General features: G+C 41.9%; 1 protein-coding gene across 3 annotated transcripts in view; it reads left to right on the forward strand.

Annotated features, from left to right (window-relative positions):
- Window positions 1-21912, forward strand: part of SEMA6B (semaphorin 6B) — a 174916-nt gene that overhangs the window by 139390 nt on the left and 13614 nt on the right. For all 3 annotated transcript variants that reach the window (XM_077273122.1, XM_077273115.1, XM_077273106.1), the window contains exons 13-15: window positions 1004-1192; window positions 2820-2957; window positions 11666-11746. In XM_077273122.1, the coding sequence (XP_077129237.1) occupies window positions 1004-1192; window positions 2820-2957; window positions 11666-11746 (408 nt within the window). The remainder of the gene's footprint in view (window positions 1-1003; window positions 1193-2819; window positions 2958-11665; window positions 11747-21912) is intronic.

A 21912-nucleotide genomic window follows, 5' to 3' on the forward strand; every position in this document is an offset into this window, starting at 1 on the left:
AAAATGGTACCAATAAATAATACTCCTTGTTATTCAAAAAAAGAAGGCCTCATACAGCTCCATTGATGGAAAGTTGTAAAACCTTTGACAGCACAAATACAAATGTTTGTTTATTTCAAACAGTGTATTTATCGTTCAAATGTCATAAATCGTAAATTAAAAACGTACAAGTTTGGTGTCGCCTAAATCATGCTGTCCCGCAGAATAAAAGATTTTTTTTCTATTTCACCCTATAACGAATTAATAAACATTTAGTAATATGTTATATGTGCCTCAAAATCCTACCACTGATGAATACTCACCTGAAAAAATCCAAGCCCTTATTCAGCTACATTGACAAAAAAAAACTTGTTTTGTCCCAATTGCCCAAAATGAGCAAGTAATTTCGGAGTTAAGATGTCGCTTTCCCTGAGCCCATACAATCACAATATAACATTACTTTAAACTTTGCACCATTTTAAGCATAATTTAAGCAAACAATAAATTTTGTTTAATATTGAATATAAGAATGCAATATTGATGTAAATGAGTTCTCTTTTTTTATGAGTTTGAAAGAGTAAAGATGTCCACTATTGTTGGTGCAAGCATATGAGTAAGTTCACTGGCGAAACGTTCACAGTTATAACAAATGAGCCAATTGGATGGCCAGTCATGTCGGCTCTGTTACAAAATATGTTTGTGATGCTTCTTGATCTGCCAACATATAAGTCAAAAGTGTGCATAGACTGTGAGGCCTAGGTATATGAAAAGAGTGTAATTTTGGCATATGTTCGAAAGGTTCAGTATGTGTCGGCAAACAGAACAAATAAAACTGTCTTGTATATTCTTATTAGTACTAGTACTTTATGGGAACTAAACAGTTGGAATTTAGAAAATTACCATAAATCATCTTGTCATGTTCTGAGCTTTAATTGTCAAATGGCAAAATGTAGCATGGCGTTTTAGTGGGGAAATGGCAGTTGAGAAATTCATCAAAAGTGAATTTTGTTGTGTAACTTTTCAGGGACCTGCTAACTCACATTGCTGTGGATGCATCTTCTGGTCTTTTTGGGAATGAAACTGTTATTTTTCTTGGCTCCAACTCTGGAATTGTCCTAAAGTATCTTCTCACTCCCAAACTGGGTGTATTTGAAAGCGATATATACAAAAACAGTATCCTGCTCGAAGAGATCCAGACATACCCTGCAGACAGGTATGTCAGTAGCTAGGTTTGTGAAGACGTTTTATCCTAAAAAGTATTATTCAAGACATATGAAATGTATTTAATGGTTTCATAGTTTTAATGTTGAAAGAAGACACAGGTCTATTGAGTTCAACCTGTAACCTAACATATCAAACTAGAGGAAAGCAAAAACCCATGAGGCAGATTTTAATTGCCCCATATTAGGAGCAAAATTTCCTTCCTGACTCCACATACTGTATGTCAAGCAGACTAATTCCCTGGATCAACGTCCCATCAGAGGACCTAGTACGCATAACCTGAAATATTAGCTTTATAATATCATCTATATACTTCATATACATTGGAGACCATTATTGTACACAGTATTCTAAGTGTGGCCGTACTCTGTAGAGTCAAAACTGTGTTCTTGTCATGAGCATCTATGCTTCTTTTAATGCATCCCGTTATTTTATTAGCCTTTCAGCAGCTGCCTGACACTGGCCACTGGCAAACTGCAGTCTAGCATTTTAATGTTTGTGTCAGCAGTGGGGTCCGCCGGGGATTCCTGCCATATCGTTTCATTTCATTCAAATGTCCACAGATAGTTCACGCTGACACTGATGCACCCTGAGCCTGCAGGACAGCTTGAATGTCTTTGGAACTTGATTGAGGCTGCTTATCCACCATCCAAACTATCCTGTGTTGCAACCTTTCATCAATATTTCTGTGCCAACCATGTCCATGGTGATTAGCTACAGTGCCATGGGTTGCAAACTTCTTGATTATGTTGCACATCGTGGAAAAAGGAACATCAGCATCTCTGGAGATGGACTTCTAACCTTGAGTTTGTTGATATTTTTCAATAATTTTGGTTCTCAAGTCCTCAGACAGTTCTCTTCTCCTCTTTCTGTTCCCCATGCTTAGTGTGGCACACACACAGACACACAATGCAAAAATCAATTTCCCCACTTTTAATCTGGTTTCACGTGTGAATTTCTTATTGCCCACCCCTCTTACTTGCTACAGGTGAACTTGAATGAACATCACGTGTTTGAAGCAAAGTTGTTACCAACAGTTTTGGAAAGGAGGCAACAATTTTGTCTGGCCCATTTTTGGGGGTTTTGTGTGAAATGATATCCAATTTGACTTTTTTCCTATGTTTTTATGTGTTGTTGCAATACGCACAAAGGAAATAAACATATATATATATATATATAACAAAACGTGTAATTGCAATAATTTGCTGGCACAAATGCTTCATTTTCTGGAACAATTTCAAGGGTGCCAACACTTCCAGCCATGACCATTGATAGATATATAGATATATAGGTGATAGATAGCTAGATAGATAGATAGATAGATAGATAGATAGATAGATAGATAGATATGAGATAGATGGACAGCTTTGAGATAGGTAGATAGATAGATAGATAGTTATGAGATAAATAGATAGATATGAAATAGATAGATAGATAGATAGATAGATAGATAGATAGATAGATAGATAGATAGATAGATATGGTATAGTTAGATATGTGATATGTATTAGATAGATATTAAATAGATATGTGATTGATTGATTGATAGATAGATACATACTATAGATATACCAGATACATACCATAGAAGTTTGACAACTTTTTCTGCCTGTTTGCAGGTGTGGTGAGAAGGAAGAAGAACAGAGAATTGTCGGTCTGGAAGTTGACAAGGAGTCGGGATCTCTCTTAGTGGTGTACTCCAGATGTTTGGTGAAAGTGCCTCTTGCACGTTGTGACAGACACAATGGATGTATAAAGTAAGAGTTTGTAAAAACAAGAAAAGGACATTATTTTACTTTATTCACACTTAAAGGTGTTGTTCGATCTTAAGTATGATTGCAAGTATGCGTTGTGCATACTCCTGCCACATTCCGATTACATAGTTATTAAGGTTGAAGGAAGACTGTAAGTCCATCTAGTTCAACCCATAGCCTAACCTAACATGCCCTAACATGTTGATCCAGAGGAAGGCAAAAAAAACCCATGTGGCAAAGAGTAACTCCACCATGGGGAAAAAAATTCCTTCCCGACTCCACATACGGCAATCAGACTAGTTCCCTGGATCAACGCCTTATCAAGGAATCTAGTGTATATACCCTGTAACATTATACTTTTCCAGAAAGGCATCCAGTCCCCTCTTAAATTTAATTAATGAATCACTCATTACAACATCATACGGCAGAGAGTTCCATAGTCTCACTGCTCTTACAGTAAAGAATCCACGTCTGTTATTATGCTTAAACCTTCTTTCCTCCAGACGTAGAGGATGCCCCCTTGTCCCTGTCTCATGTCTATGATTAAAAAGATCATCAGAAAGGTCTTTGTACTGTCCCCTCATATATTTATACATTAAAATAAGATCACCCCTTAGTCTTCGTTTTTCCAAACTAAATAGCCCCAAGTGTAATAACCTATCTTGGTATTGCAGACCCCCCAGTCCTCTAATAACCTTGGTTGCTCTTCTCTGCACCCGCTCCAGTTCAGCTATGTCTTTCTTATACACCGGAGACCAGAACTGTGCACAGTATTCTAAGTGTGGTCGAACTAGTGACTTGTATAGAGGTAAAATTATGTTCTCCTCATGAGCATCTATGCCTCTTTTAATACATCCCATTATTTTATTTGCCTTTGTAGCAGCTGCCCGACACTGGCCACTGAATATGAGTTTGTCATCCACCCATACACCCAGGTCTTTTTCATTGACGGTTTTGCCCAGAGTTTTAGAATTAAGCACATAGTTATACATCTTATTACTTCTACCCAAGTGCATGACCTTACATTTATCCCCATTAAAGCTCATTTGCCATTTATCAGCCCAAGCTTCTAGTTTACATAAATCATCCTGTAATATAAAATTGTCCTCCCCTGTATTGATTACCCTGCAGAGTTTAATGTCATCTGCAAATATTGAAATTCTACTCTGAATGCCCCCTACAAGGTCATTAATAAATATGTTAAAAAGAAGAGGGCCCAATACTGACCCCTGTGGTACCCCACTGCTAACCGCGACCCAGTCCGAGTGTGCTCCATTAATAACCACCCTTTGTTTCCTATCCCTGAGCCAGCTCTCAACCCACTTACACATATTTTCCCCTATCCCCATTACTCTCATTTTATGTAACAACCTTTTGTGTGGCACCGTATCAAAAGCTTTGGAAAAGTCCATATACACTACGTCCACTGGGTTCCCTTGGTCCAGTCCGGAACTTACCTCTTCATAGAAGCTGATCAAATTAGTCTGACATGAACGGTCCCTAGTAAACCCGTGCTGATACTGGGTCATGAGGTTATTCCTCTTCAGATACTCCAGCATAGCATCCCTTAGAATGCCCTCCAGGATTTTACCCACAGTAGAGGTTAAGCTTACTGGCCTATAATTACCGAGTTCAGTTTTTGTCCCTTTTTTGAATATTGGCACCACATTTGCTATACGCCAGTCCTGTGGTACAGACCCTGTTATTATGGAGTCTTTAAAGATTAAAAATAATGGTCTATCAATGACTGTACTTAGTTCCTGCAGTACTCGGGGGTGTATCCCATCCGGGCCCGGAGATTTGTCAATTTTAGTGATTTTTAGACGCCGCCGTACTTCCTGCTGGGTTAAGCAGGTGACATTTAATGGGGAATTTTTATCACTAGTCATTTTGTCTGCCATGGGATTTTCTTTTGTAAATACTGATGAAAAAAAGTCATTTAGCATATTGGCTTTTTCCTCATCCTCATCCACCATTTCACCCAGACTATTTTTAAGGGGGCCAACACTGTCATTTTTTAGTTTCTTACTATTTATATAGTTAAAGAATATTTTGGGATTATTTTTACTCTCTCTGGCAATGAGTCTCTCTGTCTCAATCTTTGCTGCCTTGATTTGCTTTTTACAGAATTTATTTAATTTTCTGTATTTATTTAACGCCTCCTCACTACCTACTTCCTTTAATTCTCTAAATGCTTTCTTTTTGTCCCTTATTGCGCCCCTTACAGCTCTATTTAGCCATATTGGTTTCCTCCTATTTCTAGTATGTTTATTCCCATACGGTATATACTGTGCACAGGTCCTATCCAGGATGCTAATAAACGTCTCCCATTTTCTTTGTGTATTTTTGTGTCTCAGGATATCGTCCCAGTTAATTGCACCAAGATCCTCTCTCATCCGTTGGAAATTTGCCCTCCTGAAGTTTAGTGTCCTTGTCACCCCCCTACTACCCATCTTATTAAAGGTTACATGAAAACTTATTATTTTGTGATCACTATTCCCCAAGTGACCCCCAACCCTTATATTTGATATGCGGTCTGGCCTGTTGGTTAATATTAGGTCTAGCAGTGCCCCCCTCCTTGTTGGGTCCTGAACCAGTTGTGAAAGGTAATTGTCTCTCATAGTTGTCAAAAACCGATTACCTTTGCTGGAACTGCAGGTTTCTGTTCCCCAATCTATTTCAGGGTAGTTGAAGTCCCCCATAATAATGGCTTCTCCTTGAGTCGCAGCTTCATCTATTTGCTTTACGAGGATATTCTCCATTGCTTCCATTATTTTTGGAGATTTATAACAAACCCCTATCAGTAATTTATTATTTTTTCCCCCTCCCCTTATCTCCACCCACAGGGACTCTACATTTTCATTAAATTCACCTATATTATCACGCAGGATGGGTTTTAAGGAAGATTTTACATATAGACACACCCCTCCCCCTCGCTTATCTGTACGGTCATTTCTGAACAGGCTATAGCCCTGCAAGTTAACAGCCCAGTCATGGCTCTCATCCAGCCACGTCTCAGATATCCCCACCATGTCATAATTATGCTCCAACAACATTAGTTCTAATTCATCCATTTTGTTGGCGAGGCTTCTGGCATTAGTATACATGCACTTGATGTTACTCTCTGTACCTCTATTCTTTCTTAAATTACTAACTGTTCTAACCCCGCCCCCCATGCCACCGCAACCCCCAACTTCCTTATTTGTGCCCAGGTCTCTATCTGCACTATCTTCCCCTCCTATAAAATGAATACCCTCCCCCCAATCCCTAGTTTAAACACTCCTCCAACCTTCTAACCATTTTCTCCCCCAGCACAGCTGCACCTTCCCCATTGAGGTGCAGCCCGTCCCTAGCGTAGAGCCTGTAGCCAACTGAGAAGTCGGCCCAGTTCTGCAGGAACCTAGATTAGACTGTTTCTGGCCTCACTCAACACAGCTGCATTGAGCAAGACCATGCCCATGTACCCAGAATGTGGCCATAAGTGTGCACATGAGTTGTGAGGGCGTGGTTGGACTCAGGGCCGATATTAAGGGGGTGAACATTGGGCAGTTACCCAGGGCTCCCATTCTCTTGGGGGCTTCCAGCATCTCCATCAGGATCTGCACTGATAATAACATTAAGCTAGTTCAAAAAAATAAAAGATACACATATCTGGTATCACTGCATTCATAAAACTCTAATATATCAAAATATAAAGTAAATTAGTCCAATCGGTTAAGGGAGTTTTGAGAAAAAAAATGAAAACACCAGAATTATGGGTTTTTTGGCCACCGCAACATTGCAATAAAATAGGATGCAATCAAAACATTGTATGTAGTAGTATCTTTAAAATCAACAGCTCAGGACACAAATAATAAGCCCTCGCATAGCCTCATTTCCAGAAAAATGAACCCGTGCGACAAAAGGAAAAAATGTATTTTACAAATTTCAGAATTTATTTTTAAAGTAACTATACATGTTTGGTTTCTGCGTACTCATACCGATCTGGAGAATCATATTGCCCAATCATTTTTATCATATAGTGAAGATGTTAACTAATTAAACTAAAAAAAAACATTGTGGAATTGCACTTTTTTTGCAATTTCAACTAACTTGGAATTTTTTCCACCCATTTTCCAGTACACTATGTGGTTCAATGAATGGTGTCACTCAAAAGTACAATTCGCCCCACAAAAAAAAAGCCCGCATACAGCCATGTGGAAGGAAAAGTAGAAAAAGTTATGGCTCTTGAAAAAAAAGAAGAAAAAGCAAAAGTGGAAAATCGCCCCAGGGGTGAAGGAGTTAAAATCCTTGTGATAGCCATATAATAGCAGCACAAGAACTCCCTGCAGGCTCAATCCTTCAGATGTTCATGATCGGTTACTAAGAAAATAAAAAATAATCATAACTATAAAGTGTAATTAGGATTAGGGTACCTCGTTAATTCCTAAATCTGTAGACAGTTATCAGACACAACTTACAAGGCATTAAGTTCCATATAAAGGATTTTTGTGGATATTGTCTGTGCTTCCGAACAAATGGAAATCCGGACGTATTGATGAAAAGGAATGGTGGTTTTATTCAACGTATTTCGAAGTCTATATATGACTTCTTCCTCAGGAAATACCACACACATATTTTGAATAAGACCCTCTGTGCGTCTTCTTCTCTCCTATAGTTTTTTTGTTTAACCCCTTTCTGACATTGGACGTACTATCCCGTCGAGGTGAGGTGGGGTGGGCCCGTATGACCACCGATGGGATAGTATGTCATATGCGATCGGCCACGCTCACCGGGGGAGCGCGGCCGATCGCGGCCGGGTGTCAGCTGACTATCGCAGCTGACATCCGGCACTATGTGCCAGGAGCGGTCACGGACCGCCCCCGGCACATTAACCCCCGGCACACTGCGATCAAACATGATCGCAGTGTTCCGGCGGTATAGGGAAGCATCGCGCAGAGAGGGGGCTCCCTGCGTGCTTCCCTGAGACCCCCGGAGCAACGCGATGTGATTGCGTTGCTCCGAGGGTCTCTTACCTTCTCCTCCTTGCAGCAGGTCCGGATCCAAAATGGCCACGGCATCCGGGTCCTGCAGGGAGGTGGCTTCACAGCGCCTGCTCAGAGCAGGCGCCGGGAAGCCTGGAGCTGTGCACGTCAGATCGCCGAGCAAAGTGTCAGATCAGCGATCTTACACTATAGCATGATCACCCCCCCACTCCCCCCTCCCCCGGGGCAATGTTATAGTGTAAAAAAAAATATTCACATTTGTAAAAAAATTCAAAAAAATTTAAAAAAAAAATTCCCCCCCCAAAAAAATATATTGTTCCTATAAATACATTTCTTTATCTAAATAAAAAAAAAACAATAAAAGTACACATATTTAGTATCGCCGCGTCCGTAACGACCCGACCTATAAAACTGTCCCACTAGTTAACCCCTTCAGTGAACACCGTAAAAAAAAAAAAAAAAAACGAGGCAAAAAACAACGCTTTATTATCATACCGCCAAACAAAAAGTGGAGTAACACGCGATCAAAAAAACGGATATAAATAACCATGGTACCACTGAAAACGTCATCTTGTCCCACAAAAAAAGAGCTGCCATACAGCATCATCAAAGAAAAGATTAAAAAGTTATAGTCCTCAGAATAAAGCGATGCAAAAATAATTATTTTTTCTATCAAATAGTTTTTATCGTATAAAAGTGCCAAAACATAAAAAAATGATATAAATGAGGTATCGCTGTAATTGTACTGACCCGAAGAATAAAACTGCTTTATCCATTTTACCAAACGCGGAACGGTATAAACGCCTCCCCCAAAAGAAATTCATGAATAGCTGGTTTTTGGTCATTCTGCCTCACAAAAATCGGAATAAAAAGCGATGAAAAAATGTCATGTGCCCGAAAATGTTACCAATAAAAACATCAACTCGTCCTGCAAAAAACAAGCCCTCACATGACTCTGTGGACCAAAATATGGAAAAATTATAGCTCTCAAAATGTGGTAACGCAAAAAATATTTTTTGCAATAAAAAGCGTCTTTCAGTGTGTGACAGCTGCCAATCATAAAAATCCGCTAAAAAACCCCTATAAAAGTAAATCAAACCCCCCTTCATCACCCCCTTAGTTAGTGAAAAATAAAAAAATTTAAAAAATGTATTTATTTCCATTTTAGGGTTAGGGCTAGGGTTAGGGCTAGGGTTAGGGTTAGGGCTAGGGCTAGGGCTAGGGTTAAGGCTACAGTTAGGGTTGGGGCTAAAGTTAGGGTTAGTGTTGGGGCTAAAGTTAGGGTTAGGGTTTAGATTACATTTACGGTTGGGAATAAGGTTGGGATTAGGGTTAGGGGTGTGTCAGGGTTAGGGGTATGGTTAGGGTTACCGTTGGCATTAGGGTTAGGGATGTGTTTGGATTAGGGTTTCAGTTATAATTGGGGGGTTTCCACTGTTTAGGCACATCAGGGGCTCTCCAAACGCGAGATGGCATCCGATCTCAATTCCAGCCAATTCTGCGTTGAAAAAGTAAAACAGTGCTCCTTCCCTTCCGAGCTCTCCCGTGGACCCAAACGGTGGTTCCCCCCCACATATGGGGTATCAGCGTACTCAGGACAAATTGGACAACAACTTTTAGGGTCCAATTTCTCCTGTTACCCTTGGGAAAATACAAAACTGGGGGCTAAAAAATAATTTTTGTGGAAAAAAAAGGATTTTTTATTTTCACGGCTCTGCGTTATAAACTGTAGTGAAACACTTGGGGGTTCAAAGTTCTCACAACACATCTAGATAAGTTCCTTGGGGGAGTCTAGTTTCCAATATGGGGTCACTTGTAGGGGGTTTCTACTGTTTAGGTACATTAGGAGCTCTGCAAACGCGATATGACACCTGCAGACCAATCCATATAAGTCTGCATTCCAAATGACGCTCCTTCCCTTCTGAGCTCTGCCATGCGCTCAAACGGTGGTTCCCCCACACATATGGAGTATCAGCGTACTCAGGACAAATTGGACAACAACTTTTGGGGTCCAATTTCAACTGTTACCCTTGGAAAAATACAAAACTGGGGGTTAAAAAATAATTTTTGTGGAAAAAAAAGAATTTTTATTTTCACGGCTCTGCGTTATAAACTGTAGTGAAACACTTGGGGGTTCAAAGCTCTCACAACACATCTAGATGAGTTCCATAGGGGGTCTACTTTTCAAAATGGTGTCACTTGTGGGGGATTTCAATGTTTAGGCACATCAGTGGCTCTCCAAACGCAACATGGCGTCCCATCTCAATTCCTGTCAATTTTGCATTGAAAAGTCAAACGGCGCTCCTTCCCTTCCGAGCTCTCCCATGCGCCCAAACAGTGGTTTACTCCCACATATGGGGTATCAGCATACTCAGGACAAATTGTACGACAACTTTTTAGGTCCAATTTCTTCTCTTACCCTTGGGAAAATAAAAAATTGGGGGCAAAAAGATCATTTTTGTGAAAAAATATGATTTTTTATTTTTACGGCTCTGCATTATAAACTTCTGTGAATCACTTAATGGGTCAAAGTGCTCACCACACATCTAGATAAGTTCCTTAGGGGGTCTACTTTCCAAAATGGTGTCACTTGTGGGGGGTTTCAATGTTTAGGCACATCAGTGGCTCTCCAAACGCAACATGGCGTCCCATCTCAATTCCTGTCAATTTTGCATTGAAAAGTCAAATGGCACTCCTTCGCTTCCGAGCTCTGCCATGCGCCCAAACAGTAGTTTACCCCCACATATGGGGTATCGACGTACTCAGGACAAATTGTACAACAACTTTTGTGGTCCATTTTCTCCTGTTACCCTTGGTAAAATAAAACAAATTGGAGCTGAATTAAATTTTTGGTGAAAAAAAGTTAAATGTTCATTTTTATTTAAACATTCCAAAAATTCCTGTGAAACACCTGAAGGGTTAATAAACTTCTGGAATTTGTTTTTGAGCACCTTGAGGGGTGCAGTTTTTAGAATGGTGTCACACTTGGGTATTTTCTATCATATAGACCCCTCAAAATGACTTCAAATGAGATGTGGTCCCTAAAAAAAAAATGGTGTTGTAAAAATGAGAAATTGCTGGTCAAATTTTAACCCTTATAACTCCCTAACAAAAAAAAATTTTGGTTCCAAAATTGTGCTGATGTAAAGTAGACATGTGGGAAATGTTACTTATTAAGTATTTTGTGTGACATATCTCTGTGATTTAATTGCATAAAAATTCAAATTTGGAAAATTTTCGCCAATTTTCCATTTTTTTCACAAATAAACGCAGGTAATATCAAAGAAATTTTACCACTATCATGAAGTACAATATGTCTCGAGAAAACTATGTCAGAATCACCTGGATCCGTTAAAGCGTTCCAGAGTTATAACCTCATAAAGGGACAGTGGTCAGAATTGTAAAAATTGGCCCGGTCATTAACGTGCAAACCACCCTTGGGGGTAAAGAGGTTAAGGCATCAAGTTCAACATTTCCACTAGTGAGCATCCTAGTGACCCCATAACAACACAAGACAGGAAGTGTTGTCATAGGGACTTTGGAGCACCAGGATGGTCTCTCTCTGCTCGTCCTGTATGACACAGATAGCCCAATGATGTGAACGGATGTGTGCCTGTGTGAACCCCTTTAACTATAAGCAATGTGATCAATGTGTAATCCAAACTCCATGTTATTTTCTATACCCAATTTTAATTACATTTGTAATTGTGACTTTTTTTGTTACAGAAGTTGCCTGGAAACACGTGACCCCTATTGCGCATGGGATCCAGACAACAGCCTCTGTGTATTTATTCATCTTAGATCCAGGTATGAATGAAATAAGATATTTGGGTATACATATGTACAGGATTTATTGAAAAAAAAAACATATTAATAAACTATGTATTTTCTCCTGTTTATGGACAGTTTGTAATAAAAATGAATGCGAGGCAGTTCAGCCTTTGGTAGCTGCACTCTGGAGTTTTTATGTAAGTGGTTCTGTCATCAGATTTCACAATATCGACTACACGCATTAATCAATAGATTGATGAGGCTGGTGTGCCCGCTTTAAAACTCCATGTCGGTATGTCTGCATATTCATTTAGAAAGTTTAACTCCCTGATAAATTCATTATAGAATCTATTTTCAAAGTATCTATATCAGTCTCATTAGGTCAGTGAGATATATTAAATAATATAGGTTTATTGTTAAATATGGTAACACATCCCTCTTTTATACTTATTTCAGCTAAACAGAGAAGTGTTGTCTGAATCTATGTTGTTTTTTTTAAGGAAAAATGTAAAGAGTAATCATCGTTTTAATTATTTTTTCCTTAAATCAATAGCACATGTGAAAATAAGAAACATTGTATTGTATCAGAGAAAATTGCTTCCTTCTTCTGCCTCCTATTCTTTCTTCTTCTTTCTTTTTTCTTTATTTCTTCTTCTTCTTCTTCCTCCTCTTCTTTCTTCTTCTTTCTTTTTTCTTTGTTTCTTTCTTCTTCTTCCTCTTCTTTCTTCTTCTTCATTTTTCTTCTTTCTCTTCTTCTTTCTTTGTTTCTTTCTTCTGTCTTCTTTTTTCTATTTCTTCCTTCTTCTTCCTCTTCTTCTTTCTTTCTTTCTTCTTCCTGTTCCTCCTCTTCTTTTTTCTTCTTCTTTCTTCTTTCTTTGTTTCTTCTTCCTCAATCTTCTTTCTTCTTCTAATTCTTTATTCTTTCTTTGTTTCTTTCTTCTTCTTCTCCTTCTTCTTCTTCTTCCTCTTCCTCAATCTTCTTTCTTCTTCTTCTTTATTCTTTCTTTCCCTGTTTCTTTCTTCTTTTTCTTACATTGCTGTGCAATATGATAACAGTTGCTGTTTATAAAATGCAATGGACAGAAGAGGAACTGGAGGCAGACACAGACATTCTGCTTAAATTTTACCTTAAATGATAGGTACACTTTAAGAGGAGGTCTAATGGATAGATCTAAGGGGTGTACTAACTACCGTAAGCTTAGTAGCTCAGTGCAGAATGTGGTGTTAATGCAATTCTTCTAACAAATGGATTATGATGATCCTTGTACACATTTGTATAAATTGTGCCTTCCCCTGAGAGAGTACATGTCAGTACGATAAAAATATTACTTCACAGATTCTTTCATAATACCATTTATCACTGATACAAGGTTTATTATTACATGTCAGTATGATAAAAATATTACTTTACAGATTCTTTCATAATACCATTTACCACTGATACAAGGTTTATTATAATTTAAAGGGATTGTCCATTAATTCCAACAACCCCTTTGTAAATGAAACAGTTCCCTATATAAAATAAAAACAGCATATTCTTAACTACTTTGTGACAAGCTTCTTTAGTACTTGATAGAGGACCCTTTGGCTGTTATCACCTGCTGCAAATGTGTTGCTTAGCAGAAGACTAGCTTTGGACAGTGTTCCTGAAGAATTATCCTGTTAGCGGGTCCAATGATGCCCAAGCTTCACTTTCCTTACAGAAGCTTTTTTCCAAGTGTTTCCTGATACTTCATTGAATTCATCCTGCCCTTCATAATGCTGTATTGACAGTCCATCTGCGGCCTCGGATGGGCTGCAGCAGTCTCTCTCTCTTTGGATGAAGCAGTTTCAGCTGATGGAAGTACTGCATCTCATCAGTTTATGCTGACGGGCTGCAGTGCTCATGTGACCTAACAATGAAGGTCTCCTGCCATCCCTATTCTCTATTCCCTGCCCTTCTACTACCTCCTGTGTCAGACTCACAGGTCACTATTGTTTCAGTGACCTGCCTCCCCTGACCAAGATATTTTGTAAGCACCTTTAGTGGGATCCCTTGGCAGTATCCAGGCTTATTTCTATAATCACTTACTTACTTGATAAAACACTGTATTATTCAGTAACGGTGGAGCTCTGCTATATTTAGTAGCTTCAGCATGTAGCATCAGTCCAATAAATGAAAGGACAAAGTGGCATTCACCAACTATAAGAGCAATCTTCTTTATTGTAATCCATAAGTGATTGCCAGGTTATAGGAGGTTATGCTCAGAGCATGGTCAAAGAGGCTTCTATCAGTGCAGCACCAGGTTAAGGCCTCCTTTACACATACTGGTGAAATCCATGGTCAATGTCCATGTGCCATCCGTATTTACATATGTGACATTCGTGTGACAACCATGTATCCGTTTGCTGTCCATGTGTCTGTGTGCCCATGTGTTACATCCATGGGGCATCGATGTGACAAGTACCGGCGCCTGGGAAAAGCAGTACAGTTCGTGCTGATCCCAGGCACCAGCTGCTGAAGGAACTTCTCATCATTGTCGCCTGGTCTACCTGAGATTAGCAAGACCAAGCAACAATGATGGGAGCTGTATTTAGCACCCACTGTGTACGTCCTGTGTAAAATTAAGAATTCAATAATTTTCTCAAGGTGCTAGAGGTGATCTCATTGAGGTCACCACAGTTCATCGGGCCACTCACAATGAGCTTCCCGTGGAAACCACAGCTTCAGTGCTTTACAGTAACCTAATTAACGTCACCGCAGGTCACTGAAGCTGCGCTCTCAGCAGCTTAGTGTCTCCTGGATTCCAGCCTAAATGGTCGCATCATGCCACCATTCAGCTTGAAATACGAATGAAGCAGGGATGGATTATGGCATGGGACAGTATGGATTATCTTCTCTTCGGACAGGTTATTAATATCAACCCACAGCTGTCTGTTTAACCTCTGCTGGTTAGAATTTATAGGGGGCCCTACATAATTTTTTTCTGGGGTGCCCCGTAAACTCATTAGTAGAGGCTAAGCAAACACCTGTGAGCCTGGGAACCTTTTGGGATATTGTCCCTTTTTCCAGATTATTAACATCAGTCCCCAGCTATTGGCTTTCCCTCTGCTGGTTATGAAACTTTCGTGGTAGCCCAAGCCATATTTTAATTTTACAAAGAAGGACATGGACATGCTTTGATCCGACATGTGGATATCAATCCAAGGACAAAAACAAAAGACCTTGTGAACATGATGGCGGAAGCTGGTAAGATTGTGTCAATATCCACAGTGAAACGAGTACTGTATCAACATGGCCTGTAAGGCCACTCAGCCGGGAAGAAGCCATTGCTCTAAAAGAAACATAAAAAAGACAGATTAATGTTTGCAATGGCACACAGGAACAAATACCTTAATTTTTGCAGACATGTCCTGTAGTCTGATGAAACTAAAATTGAACTTTTTGGCATAATGACCTTTGTTACGTTTGGAGGAAAAAGAGAAAAGCTTGGAAGCCTAAGAACACCATCCCAACTGTGAAACACGGAGGAGGCATAATGATGTTGTAGGGTTGTTTTGCTGCAGGAGGGACTGGTGCACTTTACCCAATAGATGACATCATGAGAAAAAAAGATTATGTGGCAATACTGAAGCAACATCTCAAGACATCAGCCTGGAAGTTAAAGCTTGGGCGGAAATGGGTCTTCCAAATGGACAATGACCAGAAGCATACTTCCAAAGTGGTAACAAAGTGGCTTAAGGCAGCAAAGTCAATATTTTGGAGTGGCCATCACAAAGCCCTGATCTCAATCCTATTGAAAATTTCTGGGCAAAGCTGAAAAGAAAGTTGCGAGCAAGACGACCTACAAACCTGGATCAGTTACAAGGGTTTTGGCAGGATGAATGGACCTAAATTCCTACCAACTATTGTGAGAAGCTTGTGGAAGGATATCCTAAACATATCACCCAAGTAATGCCTCAAGACAAGGAAATGATGCTCAGTAGTGTGTGTGTGGCCTCCACGTGCCTGTATGACCTCCCTACAACACCTGAGCATGCTCCTGATGAGGCGGCGGATGGTCTCCTGAGGGATCTCCTCCCAGACCTGGACTAAACCATCCGCCAACTCCTGGACAGTCTGTGGTGCAACTTGACATTGGTGGATGGTGCGGACATGATGTCCCAGATGTGTTCAATCGGATTCAGGTCTGGGGAATGGGAGGGCCAGTCCATAGCTTCAATGCCTTCATCTTGCAGGAACTGCTGACACACTCCAGCCAAATGAGGTCTGGCATTGTTCTGCATTAGGAAGAACCCAGGACCAGCATATGGTCTCACAAGGGGTCTGAGGATCTCATCTTGGTACCTAATGGAAGTCAGGCTACCTCTGGAGAGCACATGGAGGGCTGTACATCCCGCCAAAGAAATGCTACCCCACACCATTACTGACTCACTGCCAAACCAGTCATGCTGAAAGATGTTGCAGGCAGCAGATCGCTCTCCACGGTGTCTCCAGACTCTGTCACATCTGTCACATGTGCTCAGTGTGAACCTGCTTTCATCTGTGAAGAGCACAGGGCTCCAGTGGCGAATTTGCCAATCCTGGTGTCCTGTGGCAAATGCCAAGCGTCCTGCACGGTGTTGGGCTGTGAGCACAACCCCATCTGTGGACATCGGGCACTCAGACCATCCTCATGGAGTCGGTTTCTAACCGTTTGTGCAGACACACGCACATTTGTGGGCTGCTGAAGGTCATTTTGCAGGGCTCTGGCAGTGCTCCTCCTATTCCTCCTTGCACAGAGGCTGAGGTAGCGGTCCTGCTGCTGGGTTGTTGCACTCCTACGGCCCCCTCCATGTCTCCTGGTGTACTGGCCTGTCTCTTGGTAGCGCCTCCAGCCTCTGGACACTATGATGACAAACACAGCAGAAAATCTTGCCACAGCTCACATTGATGTGCCATCCTGGATGAGCTGCACTACCTGAGCCACTTGTGTGGGTTGTAGAGTCCATCTCATGCTACCACGAGTGTGAAAGCACAACCAACATTCAAAAGTAACCAAAACATCAGCCAGAAGGCATTAGTACTAAGATATGGTCTGTGGTTCCCACCTGCGGAACCACTTCTTTATTTAGTGTGTCTTGATAATTGCCAATAATTTCCATCTGTTGTCTATTCCATTTGCACAACAGCATGTGAAATTGATTGTCAGTGTTGCTTCCTAAGTGGACAGTTTCATTTCACAGAAGTTTGATTTACATGGAGTTATATTCTGTTCTTTAAGTGGTCCCTCTATTTTTTTGAGCAGTGTGTATATATGTATATATATACAGGTCCTTCTCAAAAAATTAGCATATAGTGTTAAATTTCATTATTTACCATAATGTAATGATTACAATTAAACTTTCATATATTATAGATTCATTATCCACCAACTGAAATTTGTCAGGTCTTTTATTGTTTTAATACTGATGATTTTGGCATACAACTCCTGATAACCCAAAAAACCTGTCTCAATAAATTAGCATATCAAGAAAAGGTTCTCTAAATGACCTATTACCCTAATCTTCTGAATCAACTAATTAACTCTAAACACATGCAAAAGATACCTGAGGCTTTTAAAAACTCCCTGCCTGGTTCATTACTCAAAACCCCCATCATGGGTAAGACTAGCGACCTGACAGATGTCAAGAAGGCCATCATTGACACCCTCAAGCAAGAGGGTAAGACCCAGAAAGAAATTTCTCAACAAATAGGCTGTTCCCAGAGTGCTGTATCAAGGCACCTCAATGGTAAGTCTGTTGGAAGGAAACAATGTGGCAGAAAACGCTGTACAACGAGAAGAGGTGACCGGACCCTGAGGAAGATTGTGGAGAAGGACCGATTCCAGACCTTGGGGAACCTGAGGAAGCAGTGGACTGAGTCTGGTGTGGAAACATCCAGAGCCACCGTGCACAGGCGTGTGCAGGAAATGGGCTACAGGTGCCGCATTCCCCAGGTAAAGCCACTTTTGAACCATAAACAGCGGCAGAAGCGCCTGACCTGGGCTACAGAGAAGCAGCACTGGACTGTTGCTAAGTGGTCCCAAGTACTTTTTTCTGATGAAAGCAAATTTTGCATGTCATTCGGAAATCAAGGTGCCAGAGTCTGGAGGAAGACTGGGGAGAAGGAAATGCCAAAATGCCTGAAGTCCAGTGTCAAGTACCCACAGTCAGTGATGGTGTGGGGTGCCATGTCAGCTGCTGGTGTTGGTCCACTGTGTTTCATCAAGGGCAGGGTCAATGCAGCTAGCTATCAGGAGATTTTGGAGCACTTCATGCTTCCATCGGCTGAAATGCTTTATGGAGATGAAGATTTCATTTTTCAGCACGACCTGGCACCTGCTCACAGTGCCAAAACCACTGGTAAATGGTTTACTGACCATGGTATTACTGTGCTCAATTGGCCTGCCAACTCTCCTGACCTGAACCCCATAGAGAATCTGTGGGATATTGCGAAGAGAAAGTTGAGAGACGCAAGACCCAACACTCTGGATGAGCTTAAGGCCGCTATTGAAGCATCCTGGGCCTCCATAACATCTCAGCATTGTCACAGGCTGATTGCCTCCATGCCACGCCGCATTGAAGCAGTCATTTCTGCCAAAGGATTCCCGACCAAGTATTGAGTGCATAACTGAACATTATTATTTGATGGTTTTTTTGTTTGGTATTAAAAAACACTTTTATTTGATTGGTCGGGTGAAATATGCTAATTTATTGAGACAGGTTTTTTGGGTTATCAGGAGTTGTATGCCAAAATCATCAGTATTAAAACAATAAAAGACCTGACAAATTTCAGTTGGTGGATAATGAATCTATAATATATGAAAGTTTAATTGTAATCATTACATTATGGTAAATAATGAAATTTAACACTATATGCTAATTTTTTGAGAAGGACCTGTATATATTGTGATGTAGCGATGTCCTTGCTGTGCAGTGAATAGGCAGTGACCCATATAAAGTTCAAACAAAGTCTTGTTTATTTCATAGCATACTCACAAACTGGAAAAAGTAAGCATATAAGTCCTTCGGTATGCAGCCGGGCAAAATAATAATACAGTCCACAGTCCTGTTGCCGTGAACGTTTTTACACCACTGTGTAAGCTGGGGTGTCAGGCTTTTCCGGCTCTGCCTGGCCCGTGTTGCTCCACACGGACAGAGCTCCACATCAAGCTCCTGCTAGGTCTGACTCCCAGACCAATACTGACACACCCAAAATCTCTTGCAGGGTTTTTTTTTCCTTTGCTCCAGATTCTATGGCCATGGGCCACTATAAGATCTGGGATGGAGGAAACGGACCGGCCCCACTGCCTTCCTGCAGTCCGTTTCAAAAATAAAAGCCCATACCGGGTTTTCCTGAATAATTTCTGGGTCAAATAACTTGATCCAGTTCACACTCACTTTTATTCTTCCCTGTGTCTCACAGGCAAACCTGCTGTGAGCACAGGGCACTCCAGTGGATCTAATATGCTTCTAAGCACATCCTGGGGGATACATAGCGACCCTCGCATATGACACCGGTCACTGCCTTACATACCCCCCCCCTCTGTTCAGACTTGTGGGGTTGAACATTTGTCAGCATACATGGTGCCCGTGACAGGGCATCCGCATTTCCCTGTGATTTCCCAGCCCGATGTTCCACAGAGAAGCTGAAGTTTTGTAGGGACAAGAACCATCTGGTGACTCGGGCATTCCTCTCTTTTGCATTTCTCATCCAGACAAGGGGTGAATGGTCCGTTACCAACCGAAACTGACGCCCGAGCAAATAGTAGCGTAGGGACTCCAAGGCCCATTTAATCTGCCGGGGTCAGTTTCCTGCTTAAATAGGTGACTGGATGCTCATCCCCGTTCACCTCTTGCGACAGCACCGCTCCTAAGCCTACCTCTGAGGCATCGGTTTGCACGATAAAGGTTTTCTTGAAGTCGGGGCTGATGAGGACCGGCTGTCCACACAACGCCGACTTCAGGGACTGGAAAGCTTCCTCTGCTTGAGGATTCCACTTGACCATCACCGTTTTTTTCCCTTTTAACAGGTCCGTTAGGGAAGCCGATTTACCAGCAAAATTGGGTATAAATCGACGGTAATACCCAATGATGCCAAGGAATGCCCTCACTTGTTTGGAACTTAAGGGCTTGGGCCAGTTTTGAATGGCCTCAATTTTGTTCACTTGAGGTTTGATCACCCCTCGGCCGATCACGTATCCTAAGTATCGGGCTTCCGTGAGACCTATTGCGCATTTCTTTGGGTTTGCTGTTAACCCTGCGGCTCTAAGAGAGTCCAGCACTGCTTGTACCTGGGACAGATGGGTATCCCAGTCGGTACTAAAGATGACTATGTCATCCAAATAGGCCGACGCGTAATCTCTATGCGGCGCCAACACAACGTCCATCAACCTCTGGAACGTGGCTGGAGCCCCATGTAACCCAAATGGTAAGAAAACATATTGAAAGAGACCCTCTGGGGTTATAAAAGCAGTCTTTTCTTTCGCTGACTCTGTTAAGGGAACCTGCCAGTAACCTTTCGTGAGATCCAGCGTGGTGAAGTACTGTGCCTTCCCCAGTCTCTCAATTAGCTCGTCCACCCGTGGCATGGGATACAGGTCAAATTTTGACACTTCATTTAACTTCCTAAAGTCATTACAGAAGCGTAATGACCCATCAGGTTTTGGTATTAGTACAATGGGGCTAGCCCACTCACTTCGGGATTCCTCAATGAATCCCAACTGAAGCATTTGCTTTACCTTGGCCGCGATGGCTTGCCTTCGGGCTTCTGGCACTCGGTAGGGTTTCATCCGCACCTTTACCCGGGGCTCAGTGACAATGTCATGCTGAATCACTGAGGTTCGCCCCGGCAGCTCTGAGAATACATCCATATTCTGCTGTACCAAAGCTCGAGCCTCCCCTCCCGCCGCTGCTGTTTTGTGAGGTCATCATTGACTTTTACCTCACACCCGGCTGTGTCCTTGGCGAGTGCCAGAGGGACTTCCGAATGAATGACCGTAGTTGCTTCTGTGACCAAACATTCTCAGTCTTTCCAGGCCTTTAGCAGGTTTACATGGTACAGCTGCTCGGGTTTTCTTTTCCCGGGTTGGTACACTTTATAATTCACTTCCCCCACCTTCCCCCGTATCTCATAAGGCCCTTGCCACTTGGCCATGAGTTTACTCTCTGGGGTGGGTACTAGTACCAACACCCGGTCTCCTTCTTTAAAGGTCCTGACCGTGGCCCTTTTATTATATGTACGGCTCTGAGCGGCCTGGGCATCCAACAGATGCTCCTTTACTATGGGTTGCACGACCGCAATCCGATCCTGCATACTGGCCACATACTCGATTACACTTTTATGTGGAGTGGGCTCCTGTTCCCACGTCTCTTTGGCTACATCCAGCAGTCCCCTCGGGTGTCTGCCATACAATAGCTCAAATGGGGAGAACCCCGTGGACGCCTGTGGTACCTCGCGTATGGCGAACATTAAATATGGCAATAACATATCCCAATCTTTCCCATCCTTGGCGACCACCTTTTTAAGCATGTCCTTGAGGGTCTTATTAAACCTCTCCACCAACCCATCGGTTTGTGGATGGTACACTGACGTACGTAACTGTTTAATTTGGAGCAATTTACATAGCTCCTTAGTCACTTTAGACATAAAAGGAGTTCCCTGATCTGTAAGGATCTCCTTGGGAAGCCCCAGGCGACAAAACATGGCAAACAGTTCACGGGCTATGAGTTTAGCCGAAGTGTGCCGGAGCGGTATCGCCTCTGGATACCGGGTGGCGTAGTCTACGACTACTAATATGTGCTGGTGGCCCCGGGCGGATTTTACTATTGGTCCTACCAGATCCATCGCTATCCGCTCAAAAGGTACCTCTATGATGGACAGAGGCACTAATGGGCTCCGGTAGTTCGTGGTGGGTGAGGTTAGTTGACACTCAGGACATGTGTCACAGTACTTTATAACCTCAGCGTAGACACCAGGCCAAAAAAACCTCTGTAATATGCGCTCTAATGTCTTTTTGGCCCCCAAGTGCCCCCCCAACATGTGAGTGTGAGCCATGTCGAGCACCGCCCGACGATAGGGTTGGGGCACTATCAGTTGTTCCACCACCTCATCCCGGATTTTATCAACCCTGTACAGTAACTCCTGGTTGATCATCATCCGGGGAAACTCTTTTTCTGCACCAGGTTGTTGTGCCACCCCA

This window comes from Ranitomeya variabilis, chromosome 1, assembly GCF_051348905.1.
Source record: "Ranitomeya variabilis isolate aRanVar5 chromosome 1, aRanVar5.hap1, whole genome shotgun sequence".
Taxonomy (NCBI): domain Eukaryota; kingdom Metazoa; phylum Chordata; class Amphibia; order Anura; family Dendrobatidae; genus Ranitomeya; species Ranitomeya variabilis.